Source organism: Neolamprologus brichardi, chromosome 20 (assembly GCF_056152115.1).
Source record: "Neolamprologus brichardi isolate AB-2024 chromosome 20, ASM5615211v1, whole genome shotgun sequence".
In the NCBI taxonomy this organism is placed as follows: domain Eukaryota; kingdom Metazoa; phylum Chordata; class Actinopteri; order Cichliformes; family Cichlidae; genus Neolamprologus; species Neolamprologus brichardi.
Window position 1 is genome coordinate 25773158 of NC_142123.1, and position 20305 is coordinate 25793462.

Genomic DNA, 20305 nt, shown 5'->3' on the forward strand with positions numbered 1-20305 from the left:
TAAGCACAAATTCATGTCCTTCATCTGAATTTTATTGTTTTGAGGTTTGGCCTTCGGAGTCTAACCCTTGTGTGACCTAATCCAGGTTTGGCAATATATGAAACAAAATATTATTAATTATAATTATTATAATTAGATTATTCATTTGAGGACGCTAACTATGAAGCAAAACCCACTGTTTCTGTGTAGAAAATATTAAAAAGTAATTGGTTTTGGTTGCTGGAAACATGTATACATTTGTAAAAATGAATGAAATTTTAATAAGATATCTGAAACACAAAGGAGTGACTTTGGGTTTCACTTTGGGTTGACTTTTAAGTCAGAACAAATATTTTAGTTGAACAGAATAAGAAAAACTACAAGAGAGTACATTCTGTTGGCTCATCAATAAAACAAAATCAAAGCTTTTGGATGAAAAGTTGAAAAGTACTTAGTTTTGATGAACAAAATGACTTTGACATTTGTTATATGACTGGCTTTAGACAAAGCTCATTACTTATTTTTTACAATTTAAAATATAAATTAAATAAAAAGAAAATTTTCAAAATGAAAAATTTTTGAAATTGAACTGTCGATTGAGCAGTCTGACAAATGTTTTCAAAGTAATTAAATAAATTGAATTTCCATATAAGAGTTTTAATTTGCAACATCTTTTTTTATTAAAAATGTAAAAACTCATGTATCAAATAGGACACATTGGGCCTTGAGGGAATAACCATGACATCCGCTTTGAAATCTAAGTAAAAATCTGCAATTACTAATGACCTTCACTTTAAGCATCTTAAGATTTTATTTTAAGATTTCATGTTTTGGCTGCTGTGTTAATGCATTTTAATTTTTAAGGTCATTACGTGCCATCTGTGAAAGGTAATACGCAAATTTGTGCAAAACCACTTGTGTGTCATTTGCTTTAATTAATAACTCTTTTCTTGTCTTCTTTACTCTACATTAAAGCTATTTTTATTACAGATGGAAGATTGCTACCTGGATAAAACTGTCACATTTTCAGAAATGTTACTTAATCTAAACCTGTTGTAAAAAGTTTAAAAAGGAATTTCATTTTGTGTTTCATCAGAAATAATTATGGGAAAATTCTGTTAGGTCAAAGTAACTGTGATTCAGACTCATCTGAGATTTTTAGTACATGCAAGTATGGAATCATTTTGAAAATCCTAGGTGACACAACACTCAGGCTGATGACAACACTCGATCCTCCTTTGTTATGGCTGATGGGTAATTAAAAATAAAATTGTGCACAGATTCAATCACATTTACAAATCTGGAATCATTTTAATGAGTCAACCAGTAAAACACAGCATTCTTTGAACATTAAGTCCAGTATTTTATTTAAATTAAGCATCCCTGTAGGTAGTGCTGTCATTAGCACCATTCATTATGAGCGGTCCAAATCAAAAAGCCATAAGATGTATCTTTATGACTGCACTACTATCAGTGTCCCAAAATAAAAAATATATAATAATTGGTTAATTGTATCATATTATACCACCATAAAGTTCAGAAAAAAATAGTACATCAGTCTGCATATAGTACCAAAACTTAATCTTGAGCGCAAAATTCTAGATAGCCAATTCACAGCGATTTTACTGCAGCAAGGTCAGTGCTCCATCTACTCACATATCACTGAAAAGAGTCAGTAGTCCACAGAAAAGATAAAAGTACATCCCACTTTGAAATTAGCAAAATTGTAGTTTCTGATTCTATAATGCAAAAGTTATTTAGTGCAATATCAATGCATTTTGTATGCTATTCATGTGTTTATCTTATCACCAATGTTGTCAATTGCTTAGAGTTCATGGACAGAGCTGTGGGGCTCAGGGAGCTTCCTAATGTCACAGTTCTGGATCAAATTGAAGTAAAAAACGACCATCTCCTCATAGTTCTTAGTGGAAATCCTTTCATTGATGCCATGGAATCTGAGAAACAAAGGGAAAAAAAAGGATTCATGGTACCTGAAACAAGAAAGTATTTTATATATTCCCCTCTTCTATTCATGCTGCATGATCTGTTTCTAGAGTTCAGAAATAATCACTGCACGTGGAATTCTTCTTACTGTATTTATTCAATTTTAAATTGAGGTCTGCAGACATTTTTGGTGAAAATCTATTTTGACAGTATTAAAAACTGCTGAATTCTCACCTCTCAGGGTCACCTGGCTTAAACCAAGCCGGGGCAAACCGATAAATATTTTTGGTCAGGTCGACGAAGTATCGACTGTCTGTGTTTCCAATACAGATACCTGCACATTTAAATATGATATTAAATTACTTATAATGTCCCGAAAGATGCTTTAAAATGCTTCCAGCTAATTCATAAAAATGTCTACAAATCTTTATGAACCCTACCTGGAGCAACTGTAACTGTTGGAAACAAGTCCAACACCGTTTTCTTAATAATTTGGAAGCCAAAGGCCTTGTCATCAGCACCGCTGATGGGTAGAGGGTCAAATCCATAAACAAGTTCTACCTTCACTCGCTGGTCGCCCACCGTATCCTTGATGATGTCCAGTACCTAAAAAAGACAGCACACATCTCATATTCATGTCAAAGTGTACATAGTAAGGCATTCATTCTCAAAAAGGACTCTACCTCTTGCACCGACTGCGCTGAGTGAATTCGTAGATTTACATAAGCTTCAGCAAGGGAAGGAATAACATTTATCTGCAGTGGGAAGGAGATATTGAATTTTTACAAAGAAAAGTAACAGGCTTAAAATCTTACTTCTTGTGAATTACATTCAATTTAAAATAATCACTGCACCTTTACTCCTGCATTAAAAAAGGTGACTGCTGTGGTAGTCCTTACAAATGCATTAGATACTGGTTTTCTTTCAAGTATCCTGAAACATAAAAACTGGTCTATTTCACTGGAACCAATCACAAGAAAACATTTATATTTAAATGATATTTAGTAGTTATTACCTGCTAAGGAGCGGAGAGAAGAGCCACAAATTCGACATTATGAACTTTAGTGGTAAACTGAACTGAAGGCAAAGAATTAGTAGTTGGTAAAGAATGAGTACATGAGTATACTACTAGTAAAGAAGTATTTAGATTACCCTACCTTGTGGGCCAGATGCTCAAAGGTGTCACCTTCAGGGCCATAACTAAATAACCTCGGCATTGGGTTGTCCTCTAGTCTGAGAAAACAGGATCACAGTTAAATCTTTTATACTAGCTTTTTAAACATGGGGTAGTAAAATTATGCAAGGCAGTGAAACATATGAACAGAGAAGCTAAACAGAACTCATTATAGTTTAAAAAACAATGTTCCTCTCACCTTTTGACTGCTGTGGCTAAGATCCCAATGCTAGTTTCCCTGGGAGGCATCGAGGAGTGACCAGGGGCCACAGACACACTAAGCTTTATAACAGCATGGCCTTTTTCACTTAACCCGATTCTGCAAATCATAAATCGTACACATACACATAAGATGTGATCAACACAAGTGCACAACACATGTTTAGACAGGTTCTTACAGAGCAGCAGGTCCTTCAAGACCAGGAATGATTCCATCGAGTATAGCCAGGCCCTCGTCCATGACAAACAACAGCTGGACACCACGTTGCTTCAGAACACGCACTATGTTCATCGCTCCATTGAGACCATGGATCTTAAAAAAGAGATTTTGAAGAGCACAGCCATTAAAATGTGATATTTCCAATCCCATTTAAGTTTGTAATGTCATAGTGAAACTGTTAACATACTTCTTCATCATGACCAAGACCGATGTAAAATCCCCTGCGTGGAGCATAGCCCTTTAACAGCAAGTACTCCAGCGCCTGAAGTATTCCCTAGAAGAAATAAAACAGCAGTTTAGTCAAATATACCTCAAGTCTGTTTAAAAGTAAGCTCACACAAAAGTAATATGTTTTCACACCATTACAGAGTTTTTGTCATCTATGGTTCCTCTGCCATAGATGAAGCCATCGATCTCCTTTGCAGAAAATGGTGGTGCTTCCCAACCATGTGACTCTGAAGCAGGTACTACATCAATGTGGGCCAGCAGCATGTATGGCACCAGTTCAGGCTGTGATCCTTTCACCCAAAACAAGTGGCTGTAGTTTGCCACCAATTCATGATGAACCAAGCTAGAAGAGAAAACTGTAGGGAAGGCTGACAAAAAAAAAAACAAGCTGAAAGAGCAATTCTTTTCTTAAATTCATCATCTATCGCTTTAATTAATTGCAGCTCTGCAAGATCCCTCTGCTCCAGAAGGCACATGTGCAGGCCCGTCCTTATTTCACCAGCAAACATCTAAATGATTCAGAGGTTTTGAAGAAAGTTCTATTGTCAGATGAAACCAAAGAACACCATCTCCATAGACAAGCATGTAAGTGGAAATATTATGCTTTGGGTCTGTTTTTTCTGCTAAGGATACCGGACAACTTCACCACAGAGTGGTTAATAGACAGGGCCATGTAGCATAAAATCTGGGATAAGAACCTCCTCCCCTAACCCACAACACTGAAGATGGGTCATGGATAGGTTTTCCAGCATGACCTAAAACATACTGCAAGGCAACAAAAGAGGTATATGGTTAAATAAAGAAGCACATTAAGCTTATGGAGTGCCATAGCCAGTCTCCAGATGTCAACCCTTTAGAAAGTCAGTGGAGGGAGCTGAAACTTCAAGTTGCCAAGTCAGAGTCAAGAAAACTAAAAGCTTTAGAGAATTTCTGCAAAGAGAAGTGGGCCAAAATCCCTCCTGAAATGTGTGTAAAACTGGTGATCAACTTCTGTCTCACTTACTTAAAATTAAACTTCCATACAAACTGGAGACTGTTCATTTTTTTTAAGTGAGCAAGCTCACATTTTCAGCAGGGGATCAAATAATTATTTCTCTCACTGTACAAACAATAAATGTTTTTGAGAAGTCCCCATACACCAAAGCAAGGAAAACTCTGAGACAGTTAAAGACAACAAGCTGTGATTGTAATGAAGTGTTTCAGCAAATATAATTTTCCCCCTGTTAACATACATGAGGCTTTTTCAGTTGCTTAGTAACAATCCAATTTATAAAATAAAACATACTGAGAAATGGCTGCTATGTTTATTCTTATAACCGCAGTTAAATGTCTCCCACTTTGTCTGGGATGTTTGGAAAGAAGGGTGAATATAATGTAATGCATGTATTATCCTTATTGTGAATCAAAATGAACAAGTGAAGATCAAGTAGCAATTTCTGCATTTATTAAACATAAGGACTTTTATTTGTTTTCAATTGTTTTTAAGCAGAGTCAGCTTCTTTTCTTGAATTGGAAGAATCTGTTCTCATGGCACACCTGCAGCAGGTATACATAGGCATCATTTTACCAAAATACACTATATTGGCAAAGTCAAAAATCAACTGTCCAAATCATTGAATTCAGGTCTTCCAACCTGAGACTACACTAATGGAAAGAAGGACACCTTGGACCAATGAGTGTCAGAACAATTATCCAGGATGAAACAACAACAAACAATCCATGAGTACATCAGGAAAAGGGCCACTCTTTTGTTGGGACTGCTCTCTTGCTGCACTTTTCCATGGCTGTGCTAGCAACAGCAGCCTCTTGTGACTGCAAGGACATTATATTAGTTGTTGCTAGTATAACTGTTGATGGTGCAACTGCTAACATGTTGACTAATTTGACACATTTTAGTGCATCTGTTTTTTTAGCTGCAAAGGGTAGGCCAGCATAATATTAAACTCTATGGAACAAGAATAGGATGTAACTCAGTTACTATTAGTGTGAAGGCAAACAAGCAAATACTTTTGGCAATATTGTGTGTCAACGCACTGAAATATACTGTTCCAAATAAATAGTAAAATATTAGATAAAACAGTGAATTGTGTGTCACTGACAAAGGCATCAATTAAGTATCTTACAGTGAAATTGAGGGTTACATTGTGGTTACTGTGGATTTCACTAACCAGCTGCCAAAAAAAGTGCCATGAACTGCTGTGTAACTTGCTGCTTAATGATGGCACTCCTGCTAATGATGATGATTCTTTTTAAGCTTTCTGGAAGTTTACCTGTCATCAGATTTGTTCTACACTTCCAATAGACTAGAGTAAGCAGGTAAAACGCACCAAAACCTCAGGTCATGTGACTTGATGTTTTGAACCACGTGCATCTCAATGTAGGTTTCGACATACCTTGGCTCGGCAAAACGTCGAAAGGTCAATTCTGAATAAGGTGTACGGAACAAAGTACATCTGCACAGCAAACACTAACTGCGTCTGTATCCATTTATTAGCGCTATACAAGTTTGACAGTTATACAAAAACTACATTAACGTTTAGAGTTTGCTACAACTGACCGATCAAATCATGCGTGCAAGCGTCCACAGCTATCAGCTAGTTCCACGTTGAGCACATTATATGTAAAAGAAAGGTACTTTAAGCACGTTTTACTGGCAGGTTTACCTTTTCGGAGGAATCTGTCAAATTCAAGCAGCGCAGTGGTGTTGATTTCTGTTTCTGAGAATGACACGGTGGGGATGCGGATTGCCTCTGGACAAATGGAGACAAATTGTTACCAAACAGAAGTGTCTCTACCTCCATCTACATCCACTACAACACGACTCCGAATACCTTTAAAATTTGCTAGGAGCTCCTCTCTCTGATGGTGGTCAATGACGAGCGATTTGTTATTCGTCTTTTCCCAGTGTGCGAGTTGAAGTCCGGCGTTAACGTCCAGTGAAAGAGTCCTGATAGCAGCTATTGTAAATAACAGCAGGACTGTAATAAGCAAGCTGCTAATAATTATCTTTAAAAACTTAAATATTCTTAACTTTGAACCCGACTCAGTCATTGTAACGGTTGTGTTTACCCCGGAACTCGTCGACTATTATTGTAGGCTGAATTTGCATTAGAGCCACCCGCTGCCAGACACAGACAGTCACGCCTATATTATGTAGAGAGCAGTTTTACGAGCTTATTTCAGTTTTCGTTACATAACCATTTGGGTGGGGAAAGAATTTACAAAGCTTTTGTGCAATAAAGGCTTGTTTTGCAGTATGAAAAGGCACTTAGAAATTTTATTGAAGTACATATCAAACATTTATATAAAAAAAAAAAAAAAAAAAAAAAAAAAGGCATGCAAGTACCGTGACAAGTTCTGTGAAAAGGCAATATTACAATTAGGGTTAAGAAAATAGACAATTTGTAAAATTAGTCTGTTTCGGCATCACTTCTATAGTAACAAGAACAGTGACAATATTATAGAAAAACAAACATACAAACAAAACAATAACAAGGAAAAAAAAAAAAAAAAAAAAACAAGTATAAAACTGGATTTTGCAGTTCGCTTCCGCAAACATAATTAAAAGGGGGAACAAAAATCTGTCGGTGTGAAAGTAACACTAAATTAAAGGAATGTTAATCTTGTGCATAGTCAACATCTGCGTCCTGTGACTCTGCCTGAACCAGAAGCCTGTCCTTACCGTATGACCAATAGCTTAGACTGTCCTCAACACCAACATAAATAAGGTACAGGACACATGCTACAATTATGAAAACTAAAATCTGTATGTGAATGGGTACAAGATAGCGCTCCACCTCCCGTCTCTGCTGGGTCATGGGACTCACAGGACTGTCAGGGTAGGAATACTGGACAGGTCTCTGTGCGGCACCCTTGATGGGTCTCCGGCGAGTGACGCTGAAAAACAATGGAATACACATCCTTATAATTGAGTCAGAGCACTTACACCATGTGAAAGATGTTTATCTGCCAAACATTTTTTTTTTTTTTTTTAATCTTTTTATTTTATCTCTTATGCAGCAAGTAAGAGTTTCAACAGGGTTTGTGTGGTACTTACTAGATCCCTGTCGGAGTGGTCTTACTGTCTGGAAGGATGTCCTTGAAAGCATCTTTCACAGGTTCCTGGGGAGGCTAGAAAAGACGGTAAAAATTAGTGAAATGACACAAATGAAACCAGAAACAGTAAAGACCGGAGCCCTGCATTTCAAGTAGAATTGAAAGATGGTGACCGTAATGAAAAAAAACAAAGGTTCTGCTCCCAAGTTTGATGTACTGGGATGTTTTTTAATCAAAAACAGTGGGTTGGGAAAGGAAAGACTAACCAGAATATTGACGATGCATGACATTGGTATATGATTTGCAGTTACTAGAGTTTGGTAAAACATTTAAGCAATTGTTAAAGTTAATGTGCGATTTATAGATTGATTTAAAATAAAAATGACATCAAAGAAAGTTCAATCAACACCCCATCAAACATATAGTGCATGTGTAGTAAGTGCATGTGCATCCCATCAAGTGATACGGATCAAAATCCAAATCTTAAGAGCCAGTAAGATGCATATGACACCATTCTCCATTAATGTGAAAAAAAAACCTCTGAAACAATTCAGCCAGCACCAAAGTTTGTGTGTAAAGTGCGACTGAACACCATAAGCTCTACTGACCCTGTCTGACTGTGCCCAGTTTTCCTGCACACTGGTCCCATTGAACTCGCACGCATGGTCTGTGACAGACCGTGAGCTCGAATTCTCCATCTATTTACAGCAAGAATGTAAACTGAGCAACAACTCCAGCAGAGATATAACAAAAATAAAGACTGAATATGGAGCTTTAAATGTGGATCAACTTTCCTCCTCAACCATTTGAGTGATGCTGAAGTATTGAGAAGAAAGTGATGAGTCATCAGTGGACTTTGAACTAGGTAGAACCTGCAAGGTATCATGTTAAAAGCAGTGAAACATGATTCATCTCCATATGAATGGTAAATAAAAACCATCGAACTATGGTATGTTGAGAGGTTCACAAAGCAAAAAAAAGACTAAGGAATGCAGAGAATTTCAAATTCATAGGGCGCCTACTAAGACCAGCCTACCGTTGATCCTAATCCTGTGTGGTGATCTGCAGCGGATGTGCTAATAATCTGTGAGCACCGAGATTGACTCCGCTCTGAAGACTTTAATGCATTCCGTGAATTCCAGTTGGAACTAGATTTTGTGTTCCTAGGAGGACAAGGGCGCTTAAAAAGCCAAGCCCATGAAAGAGGGGGGGGGGAAAAAAACAAAAAGAACTTTGGTATCACCTAAGAATTCAGTTTGACAGAATGTTCTTGAAATGAAATATCTGCAGTAATTACCAGCCTTGATGAGGGTAAAAAGCACTGTGGGTAAAAAATGTGATTCTGAAAAGTTAAAGAAAATAACATCAAAAGTTACAATTCAAATGCTTTGGCAAAAATCTGAATCCAGTATTAAAACTGCAATGAGTAACCATTAGGTGGCACTAAAGGGAAGTTTTGTGGTGGGATAGAACTGTTGAGTGGCAGTATGATACCCAGCAGATGGCAATAAGTAAGGCCAACTTACTTCCAGATTGTTAAAAAGAGAAAGTTTTAAAAAACAAAAGTGACTTACATCAAAAAGAACCAAAGTCTCTAAAATAATTCCTCACCTGGCTGCTCTCTTGTTGGGTTTGGTCTGAAGGGTCAGGTTGTTTTTCTGAACCTGTACAAGCCAGAGAAAAATACAACATTGTGATACGAATAAAGCAAAATCTTATTCAAATAAACCCCAAACATTTCTTGTCATACCCAAGTCTTCATCCTTCTCCTGCTGCTTTTCCTCCTCTTCAGAGTCAGAGTACAGTATGACTTTGTCTGCTTTATTCAACCTTTCACATCTGTCAGACTGTAGCAGTTTATGGAGTTTCCTTTCATACAAGACCCTAGTGGAGGCTGGCATTGAAACACAGCATGAGACCAATTTGCTCTTAAGATCTAGGTCTATATAGATCTAAAAACCATCTGAATATTACGTATAAAGACTTTTTTCAATGGAAAAAAATGAAAAGGTGCTTAAAAAAAAAATCTTTTCATAACCCTCACCAGTTATAGGCCCAGGTTTAACACCATGTTTGCGTAATGTGGCCTTGAGGTCCTCATCAGTCAGACAACTTGGAACAGGCATCTCTGCATCCTCTGGATCTTTCTTGTCCTAACAAAGACACGATTTGCTCACTTTAAAGTGATAGCAGCTATGAGTTAAATGCCAGGAAGATCCAGGTGTGAAGATAGAAATAAAAACAGCTGGAGGCTGTAATTTATGGATCCGTTCAGTCTTCTAATCATGTTATAAGTCATTTGTGTTCATGTTTAGATATGATAGAAAAAAAAGATAGAAGTAAAAAAAAAAAGAGTTAAAGTTACTTTGTTGTACCCAACCAAACCAACTGAGAAATTAATATAAAATAAATATAGTATATAAATAAATAAAATATAAAATACCAAATAAGAAAAAAAAACTTTGGCAAATCTCTTTTCTATTGCGATACAAAACACACAAAATGACAGGACAAATTAGTATTAGTCCCCCTTGTTGTTTAAATGTAAAGTAGGATCTTCAAACGAGCTCTGACTAGAAAAAAAAAGGATGTATAAACTTAGGTTGCAACTCATAATTCACATTCGAGAGGGGGGGGGGACCAAGGAAACGTCACACATTTCTTACTATTTCTCAGTTTAAACGCCTGTTCACTTTATCTTGCAGTTTCTAATGGTGAAACTGACACAATGTTGTGCTTAGTTTTGATAGTTTACCCAAAACATGACGTCTTTCCAGACAAGCGCCAGCGTTCCCCTTCATAACAGAGCTAGATGAGCGTGACAGGTGCGCACACGACTGTAATGGTAGCCTCCATTACAGAAACATCTCATGTAACATAAACCACCTGCTGTACAGTTGGTCTAAGTGCTTGAAGTCCTCAAGTGTGCAACAGCAAGAGGGCTGTTCGGAAGCAATGGTCCAGAGCTCCACACCTCCAAAGCACACAGCTGCTGAACTTGTGCTGCTGCGGTGTGAAAGAATTAGCATTGGCAACGTCTGGCATTATTGATACCAATTTAATGTATGGACATCAGTTGTGACAGCCGATACTAAAGAGCCGTTGCACAGAGCAAATACTTTGTCACTGTCACTCATTAAGTTCGTCTCTACTTCGAAAAAGTCTACAGTAGAAAACCATGTAGCCACAAAATATGGACTCACATCTCCTGCACGGTCCTCCTCGTCGCTGGAGAAATCCGCCGCGTTTTTCTGATCAATGTGTTTGAGGTGCAGCTCCACATACACTGCCTTTTTGCTCGCTGCAGGTGGCAGCGCGACGTTATGAGCGACTAAATCCGACTTTAGACGAGATTTAGAGAGATGGGCGGGCTCTTCCACAAACGGCATTTCACAAGCAAACAACAGCAGAATGTGAGAAAACAATACTGTTCGGTGTCCTCGGTGGAACTGCGAAGAAAGCCTTCTGCTGTAATCAGACTAGATTGAGAACAGCTGCAGTCCAAGACTTGATTGGCAGCAAGAAACTCCGCGTTACATACAGGAGACCAGTATCCAGGCTCGTTGTGAATTTATATATGTTTCAGCTGCATGTAATGTCTGTTTGTTAAACTAAGTAGAAAACTGAAAATGCAGTCCAGACTTTGCAGTACAAGTTTGAGCTAGAATATTAGTCAGAAAGAAAAAGATTTTTATTGTAATTTTACGTTAAAGCTAAAACTATTCATTCCCAAAAATATTTCCATCTAAATGGAAGTCTATTTATTAAAATTAGAGCTGGTGGAGACATACTGCCATTAAAAAGGAAAAGCACAAGCATTTTTAATTTGTATATTTTAAGTCCCCTATTGTGATGGATACAGCCATTGACATTTAGAGGTTTCTACTATGATGAGTTAATTTTTTTCCCAGTGAGAAAAGACTGATTCTCATTATGAATTTAAAGATGTATACAGCAGTTTCAGTAAAATAATCACATACCTTTGACTTCCAGGTGTGACCCACACTTTGGTTGCTGCTGGCACTGTGATATATGCTGCTGCAGCAGCATTTTGACATGAGTGATGCATTCAGGCTGTTGAATTGGTGAGTTCTTATTTTCTGACCCCTGTGAGCAGATGAAGAACAAAAGGAAAAACACTGGTTTAGGTGATTATCTGTTAAGCAGGGAATCTAATATGTCAGCAGACATTGTTTTCACTTGTTTTTAGTTACTTTTGTGACATTTACAATTAACCATCTCCCATATTGTACAATCTGACAATATATAACAGCTGTTGCTTTCCCACAAGTCCAGTGTCTGCAGAGATGTAGACTATAATATAATTCACAGAATGCATCATATTTGCATGATCAGACCTGTTTCCAGCAGTTTAACAGTAATAATAATAATAATATATATATATATATATATATATATATATATATATATATATATATATACTTGCGCTATTTGCAATGTTGTCATAACCTTGAGGATTTTTCCACATAATGCAATTTACCAGCAAAGATAAATTCATTATCACTGTTGCATCAAGGCATGAGCTCATTGTCAAGGGTGCTAATCTCAATAATAGAGTTCGCTTCACTGATTAACTCATATTTGATGTATTTCCATATTGTTGGGGTACAACAACAAGATGAAAACATCAACATCTCCTCCCAGCGCTGAAGACAAAAGTATTATCACTATGGTGATTATTCTGCAGGCTTGTCAGCATATTGGCATATCTATTCCCTACCACAAATTTTAATGTTTAGCTGCTGTTTAGGTGTAGTTCAGCTCACTCTGTGCTGACTTCTGACATAACAATCAGGTCTTGTTTAGCATACGACTGTGTTTTAAGCTCCTGTAACTTCTGATTTAGCTGAACTGGTTCTACATGCAGCTAAGCTGGTCAGAAGCTGAAACTCAAACTGAGCTCTCAGATAGGATTAGTCTCTGTGTCTAGGATTCCTTGTCTTGCTTTCAGCCTCACACAACAAACCACTATATATTACTAACCTGCAGAGTAATAAGAGAGATCGTTGCAAATGAATTTAATTCATTTGTTTCAGGTGCAATCAATTTTAAACAGCATCTCTATTGGAATGGAGTTGTTAACTCTTCCTCTTCTTCTTTAGATGCATAAGATGTGTACATACACTTATCGGCCACTTCATTTGGTGCACCTTGCAGGTACTGGGTAGGACTTGCTTTTGCCTTCGAACTGCCCAAATTCTTCATTGCTTAGATTCAACAAGATGCTAGGGGCCCAAAGTGTGCCAAGAAAATCCTCCACACCATTATGGCACCACTAGCCTGAACCATTGATACAAAGTAGGTTGGATCCATGTTTTCATGTTGTTTCTGACCCTATCATCTAGATGTTGCAGCAGAAATGGAGACTCATCAAACCAGGCAATATTCTTCCCAACTTCTATTACATATTTTATTGACCCCATGCAAGCTGTAGCCTTAGTTTCCTCTTCTTAACTGACAGGTGGTCTTGAGTTGCTGTAACTCATCTGCCTCAAGGTTTGATGTGTTGTGCATTTAGACGCACTCTTCTGCTTACCTTGGGAGTAACAAGTGAATATTTGAGTTACTGTTGCTTTCCTGTTAGATGGTAAATGGCCTGTATTTGTATAGCGTTTTACTAGTCCCTAAGGACCCCAAAGTGCTTTACACATCCAGTCATCCACCCATTCATACACACATTCACACACTGGTGATGGCAAGCGACATTGTAGCCACAGCCGCCCTGGGGCGCACTGACAGAGGCGAGGCTGGCGGACACTGGCACCACCGGGCCCTGTGACCACTACCAGAGGGCAACGGGTGAAGTGTGTTGCCCAAGGACACAACGACCGAGGCAACCTTCCGATTACAAGGCAAACTCCCAACTCTTGAGCCATGATCGCCCCGCCGATCAAAGTTCAAAGATTCTGGCCATTCTCAAAAAGCCTCTTTTCTTTTCTTTTCTTTTTTCTTGTTTTAAGAGGACTGCAGCACTGTGGATATTTTCTCTTTTTCAGAACATTCTCTGTAAACCCAGGTGATGGTTGTTTGGGAAAATGCCAGCAGATCAGTAGCTGAAATAGTGAAAGCCATCTGGCACCAACAACTATGACATGTTCAAAGTCTCTTACTGTAAACCACCTTTCTTCCCCATTCTGATGCTCAGTTTGATCTTCCGTGGGTTTACTTGACCATGTCTACATGCCTAAATGCATTGAATTGGTTATATGTGATTAGCTGATTAGATATTTATTTAAACCAGGAGTTGAGCAGGTATACGTAATAAATTGGCTGGTGAAATGTATTTAGGAATTTATATACTCAGAAATTACATTGTCCTATTTGATATTGTTGCATATAGTGACATGCTGTTTGGCTAATAAGCTGGTATGTCTTAAAGTCTGACTTGAAATAAACTGAGTGTCAGAGCAACAAGATACATCGTGACCAGAATGTAACGTCATGCCCGTTAAAGTGTCCACGGATAAAGCAAAACTGATCACCTGAACAACACAAGCGTCATATTAGCTCAAACATATGTAACTGCATAACTTCACTATATTGATCCGTGAATGCAAACATTACAGAAAATAACTGTTGAATTGTTGCTTATTGCCAATAACTTGCACCATTTTAGATCAGTTCAGTTAAAGTTATGAACCTGTATGCTGTTTTATGTCAGTCCGCAGTGCTGCACTTGGCCAGTTGCTTTTGTGACGCACTCAGAGGAAACCGTAAAGGCCATTGTGTTAAAACTGGTGAAATGTTGCTATAGCAATCATCTCTGTTTGTCTTCAGAAGTCACTTAATTTTGTGGTTTTTAAATATCAAAGAGGTGAGGATTTTTTTTAATGTACACAAAGTCTTCAGATAAGATTCAAGAAGGCCAATTATGGATGTATTAAAGTCACGAGATATTCATCAGGGAGTTATTGTGGTCAAATGCTTTTTGAATCCTTTTGAAAAATCTAGTTAAAACGAGACAGCAGGCAAACCACAGCAATTCACATGTGAAGCACTTGATAAAAGTGCTGTGATTGTTCAGTTAGCTGAAGTGCAAACCATCTACTCGTGACATGACTTTTGTCACTGATCATTGCCAGCTCCTCTAATTTATTTATTTATTTTAAAGTGATAATATTAAAACAATCGACCCTAGAACTAAATCAAGCCAAAGGCACTAAAATATTTGACATTCACAAATGTCATCTTATGCTACTTTTTGCTTTACTTTTAATCCAATTTGTTTTTATTTATTAATTACCCAATGACCACCACTGTTATTATTTCACTGGTCACTAGAAAACAATAGAAAACAAAGAACTAAGCAAACCTGGAAAGGAAATATTTCTTCTTTTTTTAAAGGGACATAACATAAACCCAAACGCAAGCTCAGGAACTAAATCATTAGAAGATGGTACTTGGTTGGAAGAGCTGGAGGCAAAAGGTCCTTTTGGCTCAAAGGGCTCTGGGGACTCCCTGAGGGTAAATACCCACTGAAGGGCTGCCTTGTGAACTATACCCCTTTTTAAAGACTTTTGTTTTGTTTTTTTATGCATTCACATCAACAGCAGGCATGCTAAAGTGACTTTATAGTCAGTCAGCAGTTGGTATGAGTCAAAATATTTTTTGTTTCCTTCACTGTGTATTTTCTTTTTCATTTTTAAATGCCAATTGTTGTTGCTGCATTCATGAATGCACTTACAAGTCTTGACCAATCGCTGTTAAATCTATGTTACTAAGTGTCCCTGAAGCAAGATCTAGTACATCTCCTCTTTCATTTTCCTCCAAAAATTAAAAGAAATGCCAAAAAAGAGTCTATGCTGAGGCAAATAGGCTTACAAAGATCACAAAGTCCACTTTAAACAGGCAGCTGGCGCAGAACATTCCACATTACTGAATTAAACACATCTCTGTATGCAAAGAGTCGTGGCTATGACAATAAACCTCCCACTAGAAAACAAAGGTCTTTGTGGATGTTTTGGAAAGGCTGGCAGCAGCAATAAAAGATTTGTTTCATTTCCTTAACCATCTGCTAAGTCGCACATTTTATGAAATCTAGTCAGTCATTTCCCAAAAAACATCCCTAGGAAAATATCTTATGTAAGCTGCAACTCAAACTGACTATATGTGCCCCCCAACTCCAAAAGTTTGATTGAAAAGAGCTTTGTGATCTCGATGCTCCAGGCTACAGCTTTGTTGATGTAATTACAAAAGATTTCAGAGGCAACAAATAGCTGGTCTAAATAAAATGCTACAAACCCAAAGTAACATAAATCATCCCGCATGCTGGGAATACTTTATTTGTAATTTATCATTCCCTAACTAGTTTGAACTGTATTTGGTTTTCCAGTTTGTTTTGGGGGGGGAGGGGGGGGGGGGTTGTTGGGGTCTTTTTGTACATATGAAAGGAAATCACAATAAAGACACCTGACAATTTTTTTTTTCCCAAAAAAAACCCCAAACCCAAAAATCTTCAAATAGAGTTCCTCAGTTGAAAGTCCACTGTGTATCCAATGGCTTTAAACCCTACATGACATGTTAGAAAGAACTCACATAGGAATAGAAAGCCATAAGACGCATGTGTGGTTTGATTTGGAAGGCAGTAATACACAAACAGTGACTCGGATGCATTCAGAGAACTCATGCATTTAAGGTCCAGAACTCGAAAACAAAAAGAGAGGAAAAACAAGGGTAGGTTTCAGACAGCATTCAGGATTTAAAACTCACATCCGCATGAATAATTAACTAAAGAAAGTGGAAGTATTCTTCTGAGGCCCAGGGGAGTAAAATGAGACTGTCTTGTGGGTCATTAGACAGTAGAAATTGTATTTTTCACAGCACAGACTCAAATAAATTGACCCCTTGCTGATGTTTGAATCTTACAGCAGTATTCTGCAAGGTCTTCAGTTCCTGGGGGGGTTTGGAGAATAATCTTTGATTAAAAATGCTGTTTTAAATCAATGTCTACAGAGAAAAGGTGCAGTGTTAATCAAAAGGATTTTGTTTCTGAATTCAAAACACATTACATAAACTATATTCTCTAGCAACCCTTGCCTGACTTCATTAAGCACAAATGAGATCATTTCCCCAGCACTGGGCACAAAGCTCTGCAATTTTTAAAAATGGCAGAGATTATTTTTCACAAAAATAAAGACAACATTTCCATCCATTTTGTCTAAAATAAAAGCCATGATACTGATAGGCTGAGCTTAATTCATTTGTTATATTTCTTTTGATATTCGTTCATACAGCCGTGACTCTTGAATCCGAAACAAGTTCCAGAATTTCTGTATACTGAACCGACAGACTAGACTGTTCACCCCAATTTTAAGCACTGCTAACTATTGGAAGTGTTCTGGGCCATTTTCAACCTCTCAGTGAGTGGAGACTGAGCACTCAAGCTATGCAGGCCAAATCTGCTCACCCAGATGTCTTCTCAGATTATAGTAGCCTTTATAAAAACATGAAAAAAAATCTTGTGGACAGAAAGAAAAAGGGCCACTATGGAGGACAGAGGAGGCATTTGTTGACATTGTATCAAGTGTAACGCTGAGGTATTTGAGGCACAGAGAGGCCAGGTATTTGTCAGTCAGTTTTTCTTGTGCTTTTGCTGTCTCCAACTCAAACAACAAAAGCCCCATTGAGACAGCCTCCTCTTTTTTTTTCCTCTAGACAAGCACACAAAGCTTCCTGTACTAGGCTGCAACTGTCCGGTACTGAGACAACCACTTTTAGTTGCCCTTTTATGCACCTGCTTTATGTTTTACAGTACTAGCAAGAGCATAAAATACTTTATAAAACATTTTGTCTCATGATTTTTCGGCTTTTGACTTTGTTATGTGTTCGAAAGGCCAAACTTCCATACAAGGCAACTTTATTCCACAGAGATAACAAAATGAAGCACAAGCCCAGCAGGATTTCTTGAGGTTCCAATCATCTGACTGTTTGCACACTTAGATCAATATCTCGCTGGTATTGCATATGCTGGATATTCACATGACCTCTGACAGAGAGCATTAGCTACTTATTGGAGGAAAGTGTTTACTCAATCAGCCATTTCCAGGTTCAAAAAAAGACCATTGGCACCGAGCTTCAGGGAGCCTGTGCTCGTGCATGTCTCAGCATAAATTAGTAAAGCCCCTGTGTCAGTCTCTGTCCAGACGGGAAGGTGAATCTCAGCCACAGGCAGGATTAGCTTTAATCCCTAAACATTGTACGTGGTCCTTCTCAGCTGGGAGCCAATTCAGGCAATCATCATTGTCCAGATGTTTTTAAAGGCTCTTGATTATGGCTATGTTTTATCATTTTTAATGCATTTCCCTGTTTTGCAGCAGAGAGGTATGGGCAGTAAGCAAACTTTCTCCAAAATATATAGGTGCAAAGATACAAAAGCACAGCAAATGACTAATATTGAACGAATTGACATCTGGACGCTGATTTTGACTGTTTATAAAAGCTGTGGAGGTATGTTATCCTATGCTTAATTGTAATTAACCAAAAACACATGCATTTCACTGACAGACAAGACAGCCAAAACATGCTGAAGTACTGCATACAACATATGAAAGCGCTAGAACATTACTGAAGCTGCTTCTTTTCCTCACTGTCAGCCTTGATGAAAACAAACGTCTATTTTGGCCGGCACACTTCTTAAAGTGATGGTGACCTGCATTCATAGTGCCCGATGCATTCCTGCGCTATAAATCTGACTCTTACCTCCTTCTCCCTCTCCTGCGTCCCTCGCTGGACCAAGTATGGCATCCCCTCAGCCTAATACTGTATGGAGAGACAATGGGTAGTGGGGGGGAGGAGTTACTATGTGAGCAGGAGCTAGAGTGGGGAGACAGAGGGAGTAAAAGCAGAATGAAAACTGGGAGAGAGAGAGAGGGAGAGGAGGGGGGGGGGGGGGGGGGGGCGCTCAGGAGGGAGATCGTTCGCTCACAATACTCTCAAAACACGAATGTGATGAAACGTTACATGAATGGCAATTCACCCCCCACACCACCCCCTGCCCCCCACCGCCACCCCCTTCCCACCACTCCTCAAATACGGTAAAAACAGCAATCCAAAATCTGTCCTCATGTGGGAAATGTAAGGAAAAACAAGAGACCAAAAGAGAATGGGTCCTGATTTTAAACAAGTCCCTTTCTTTGGCTTTCTTTGAATGAGTTCTTAAGATTCGTAGTTGGCAGAGTGCCCATGGGTCCTGGATGGAAAAGGATAAAAGAGGGGCTGAGGTAGGGGGGATGTCTATTGTGTTTGTTCCCTTCCTTTCAGTCTTGGCACTCCAGTTGATCTTTGCAGCCAGTTTGCTGAATATTCCACTCATTTATTCCTTGGTGGTATACGGAAGATTACATTTTTTCTTATTCACAATGCCCGTGTCTTCTCCCACTGATGACACAAACTTTGTCTTTTGTCGTTCTCCACGTACAGCGTTGACGGTCTGGGTTTAAAATTTTAAGGCTTTAAGCCAGTGCTGCTCTGAAGAGCCTGGTGTCTTTAGAGTTTGTCAAGCTTTGTTTGGGCCTCTTTTCTCCCTCCTTTGTCTTCCTTATAGTCTATCACTAGTAGAGGGAGACTGCTGTTTTGCCTCGTGAATCTGAGCTGAAGACAGCAGGTGCTGTTGCCCCTCTCTGAGCCACACTCAATCACAGCTTTCTCCCCCTTCATCCATTTCCTCTACTAATACCCCCCTCCCCTGCCCCACATCGACAGGGGGAGGAGGGTGGGTTTGGATAAGGAGAATGGGCTACTGTATAATGAAACACACCCTGTGAAAAGATGCAGTTTGCTGAAGGTTTTAATTGAGTGACGTCACATTGGTGTGGTTAGAATGGCTTTATGAGCCATGTGGCACAGAAGCGAAGTCGATCATGTAAACAGCGTAAAGGATTAATGCAACTGTATCGCTTGTCAGTCACCACTGCTGCTTGTGCTGCATCAGTGCCGCAAGAAAAGCCCTGTTTTCACTCAGTCTACACCCCCCACCCCTCTTCCTCCTTACCCACAAACCCTTCGTTCCCTCTCGCTGTCTTTCTCTCGCTTCCCCTCAAATAGACACACAGGCTTGGTTCATTACTATTCACCAGGTTTCACTAAGACACGCATCATTGCTCTGCTCTCTACAACTGTGTCGGGAGAGGCGCGGGGGGTGGGATAGGAGGACAGGGAGAAGAAGGGAAAAGCAAGAGATATCTTATGATAGAAAAGCATAAATCTCTATTGTTTTCTGTCCTTGGACATGTGTACAAACATATATTACCAGACAGCTGTATGTATGCATGAGTTGTTCTCTCCTCTGGCTGACAGAAAAATCTTCAGGGGGAATACAGCTGGTTCAGTCCTCAGTGAAGAAATCTGTTATCCTTTGTGTGGTTTTTGAATTCATCCCTTGCCTTTCATTGACTCTGCTGAGATCATACACTCTGTCACAGCATTCAAATTATTATCTGCACTGATATACTGACAAATTATTTCAT

At 38.7% G+C, this 20305-nt stretch overlaps 2 protein-coding genes across 6 annotated transcripts; both read right to left on the bottom strand.

The window, feature by feature from the left end:
- Positions 1 to 1329: 1329 nt before the first annotated feature.
- Positions 1330 to 18673, bottom strand: LOC102782740 (N-fatty-acyl-amino acid synthase/hydrolase PM20D1.2-like). 3 transcript variants are annotated; one of them, XM_035909168.2, is made up of 15 exons: positions 18540 to 18673; positions 11801 to 11927; positions 6596 to 6721; positions 6428 to 6514; positions 3897 to 4132; positions 3724 to 3810; positions 3496 to 3629; positions 3297 to 3416; positions 3081 to 3156; positions 2939 to 3000; positions 2778 to 2856; positions 2607 to 2678; positions 2364 to 2529; positions 2158 to 2257; positions 1330 to 1934 (listed from the first exon to the last, which is right to left on the bottom strand). In XM_035909168.2, exons 1-15 carry the CDS (start codon positions 18582 to 18584, stop codon positions 1805 to 1807), a joined length of 1647 nt encoding a protein of 548 aa, XP_035765061.2. In that variant the 5' UTR covers positions 18585 to 18673; the 3' UTR covers positions 1330 to 1804. The 3 variants fall into 3 exon arrangements, with proteins under 3 accessions (XP_035765061.2, XP_035765063.2, XP_006794264.2); XM_035909170.2 differs by lacking the exons at positions 11801 to 11927; positions 18540 to 18673 and adding an exon at positions 6834 to 7074; XM_006794201.3 differs by lacking the exons at positions 11801 to 11927; positions 18540 to 18673 and having other exon boundaries at positions 6596 to 7074.
- lemd1 (LEM domain containing 1) lies at positions 7104 to 11788 on the bottom strand. 3 transcript variants are annotated; one of them, XM_087833590.1, is made up of 10 exons: positions 11024 to 11788; positions 9865 to 9973; positions 9571 to 9714; positions 9432 to 9484; positions 9118 to 9162; positions 8857 to 9000; positions 8613 to 8692; positions 8429 to 8516; positions 7822 to 7895; positions 7104 to 7661 (listed from the first exon to the last, which is right to left on the bottom strand). In XM_087833590.1, the coding sequence occupies exons 1-10, from the start codon at positions 11207 to 11209 to the stop codon at positions 7382 to 7384; spliced, it is 1203 nt and encodes a 400-aa protein (XP_087689716.1). In that variant the 5' UTR covers positions 11210 to 11788; the 3' UTR covers positions 7104 to 7381. The 3 variants fall into 3 exon arrangements, with proteins under 3 accessions (XP_087689716.1, XP_035765064.1, XP_006794263.1); XM_035909171.2 differs by lacking the exons at positions 8429 to 8516; positions 8613 to 8692; XM_006794200.3 differs by lacking the exons at positions 8429 to 8516; positions 8613 to 8692; positions 8857 to 9000; positions 9118 to 9162.
- Positions 18674 to 20305: the final 1632 nt, after the last annotated feature.

What these genes read in the sequence shown, in the direction of transcription:
- LOC102782740 (XM_035909168.2), bottom strand. Translation starts at nt 18,584, where the DNA reads ATGCCATACTTGGTCCAGCGAGGGACGCAGGAGAGGGAGAAGGAG. An exon ending in CGCAGGAGAGGGAGAAGGAG is followed by an intron (nt 11,928 to 18,539) that starts GTAAGAGTCAGA and finishes ATCTGCTCACAG; the next exon opens with GGGTCAGAAAATAAGAACTC. An exon ending in AACAGTTACAGTTGCTCCAG is followed by an intron (nt 2,258 to 2,363) that starts GTAGGGTTCATA and finishes TTAAATGTGCAG; the next exon opens with GTATCTGTATTGGAAACACA.
- lemd1 (XM_087833590.1), bottom strand. Translation starts at nt 11,209, where the DNA reads ATGCCGTTTGTGGAAGAGCCCGCCCATCTCTCTAAATCTCGTCTAAAG. An exon ending in ACTCAAATGGTTGAGGAGGA is followed by an intron (nt 8,517 to 8,612) that starts AAGTTGATCCAC and finishes CTGTAAATAGAT; the next exon opens with GGAGAATTCGAGCTCACGGT. An exon ending in ACTGGGCACAGTCAGACAGG is followed by an intron (nt 7,896 to 8,428) that starts GTCAGTAGAGCT and finishes CGTCTTTTCTAG; the next exon opens with CCTCCCCAGGAACCTGTGAA.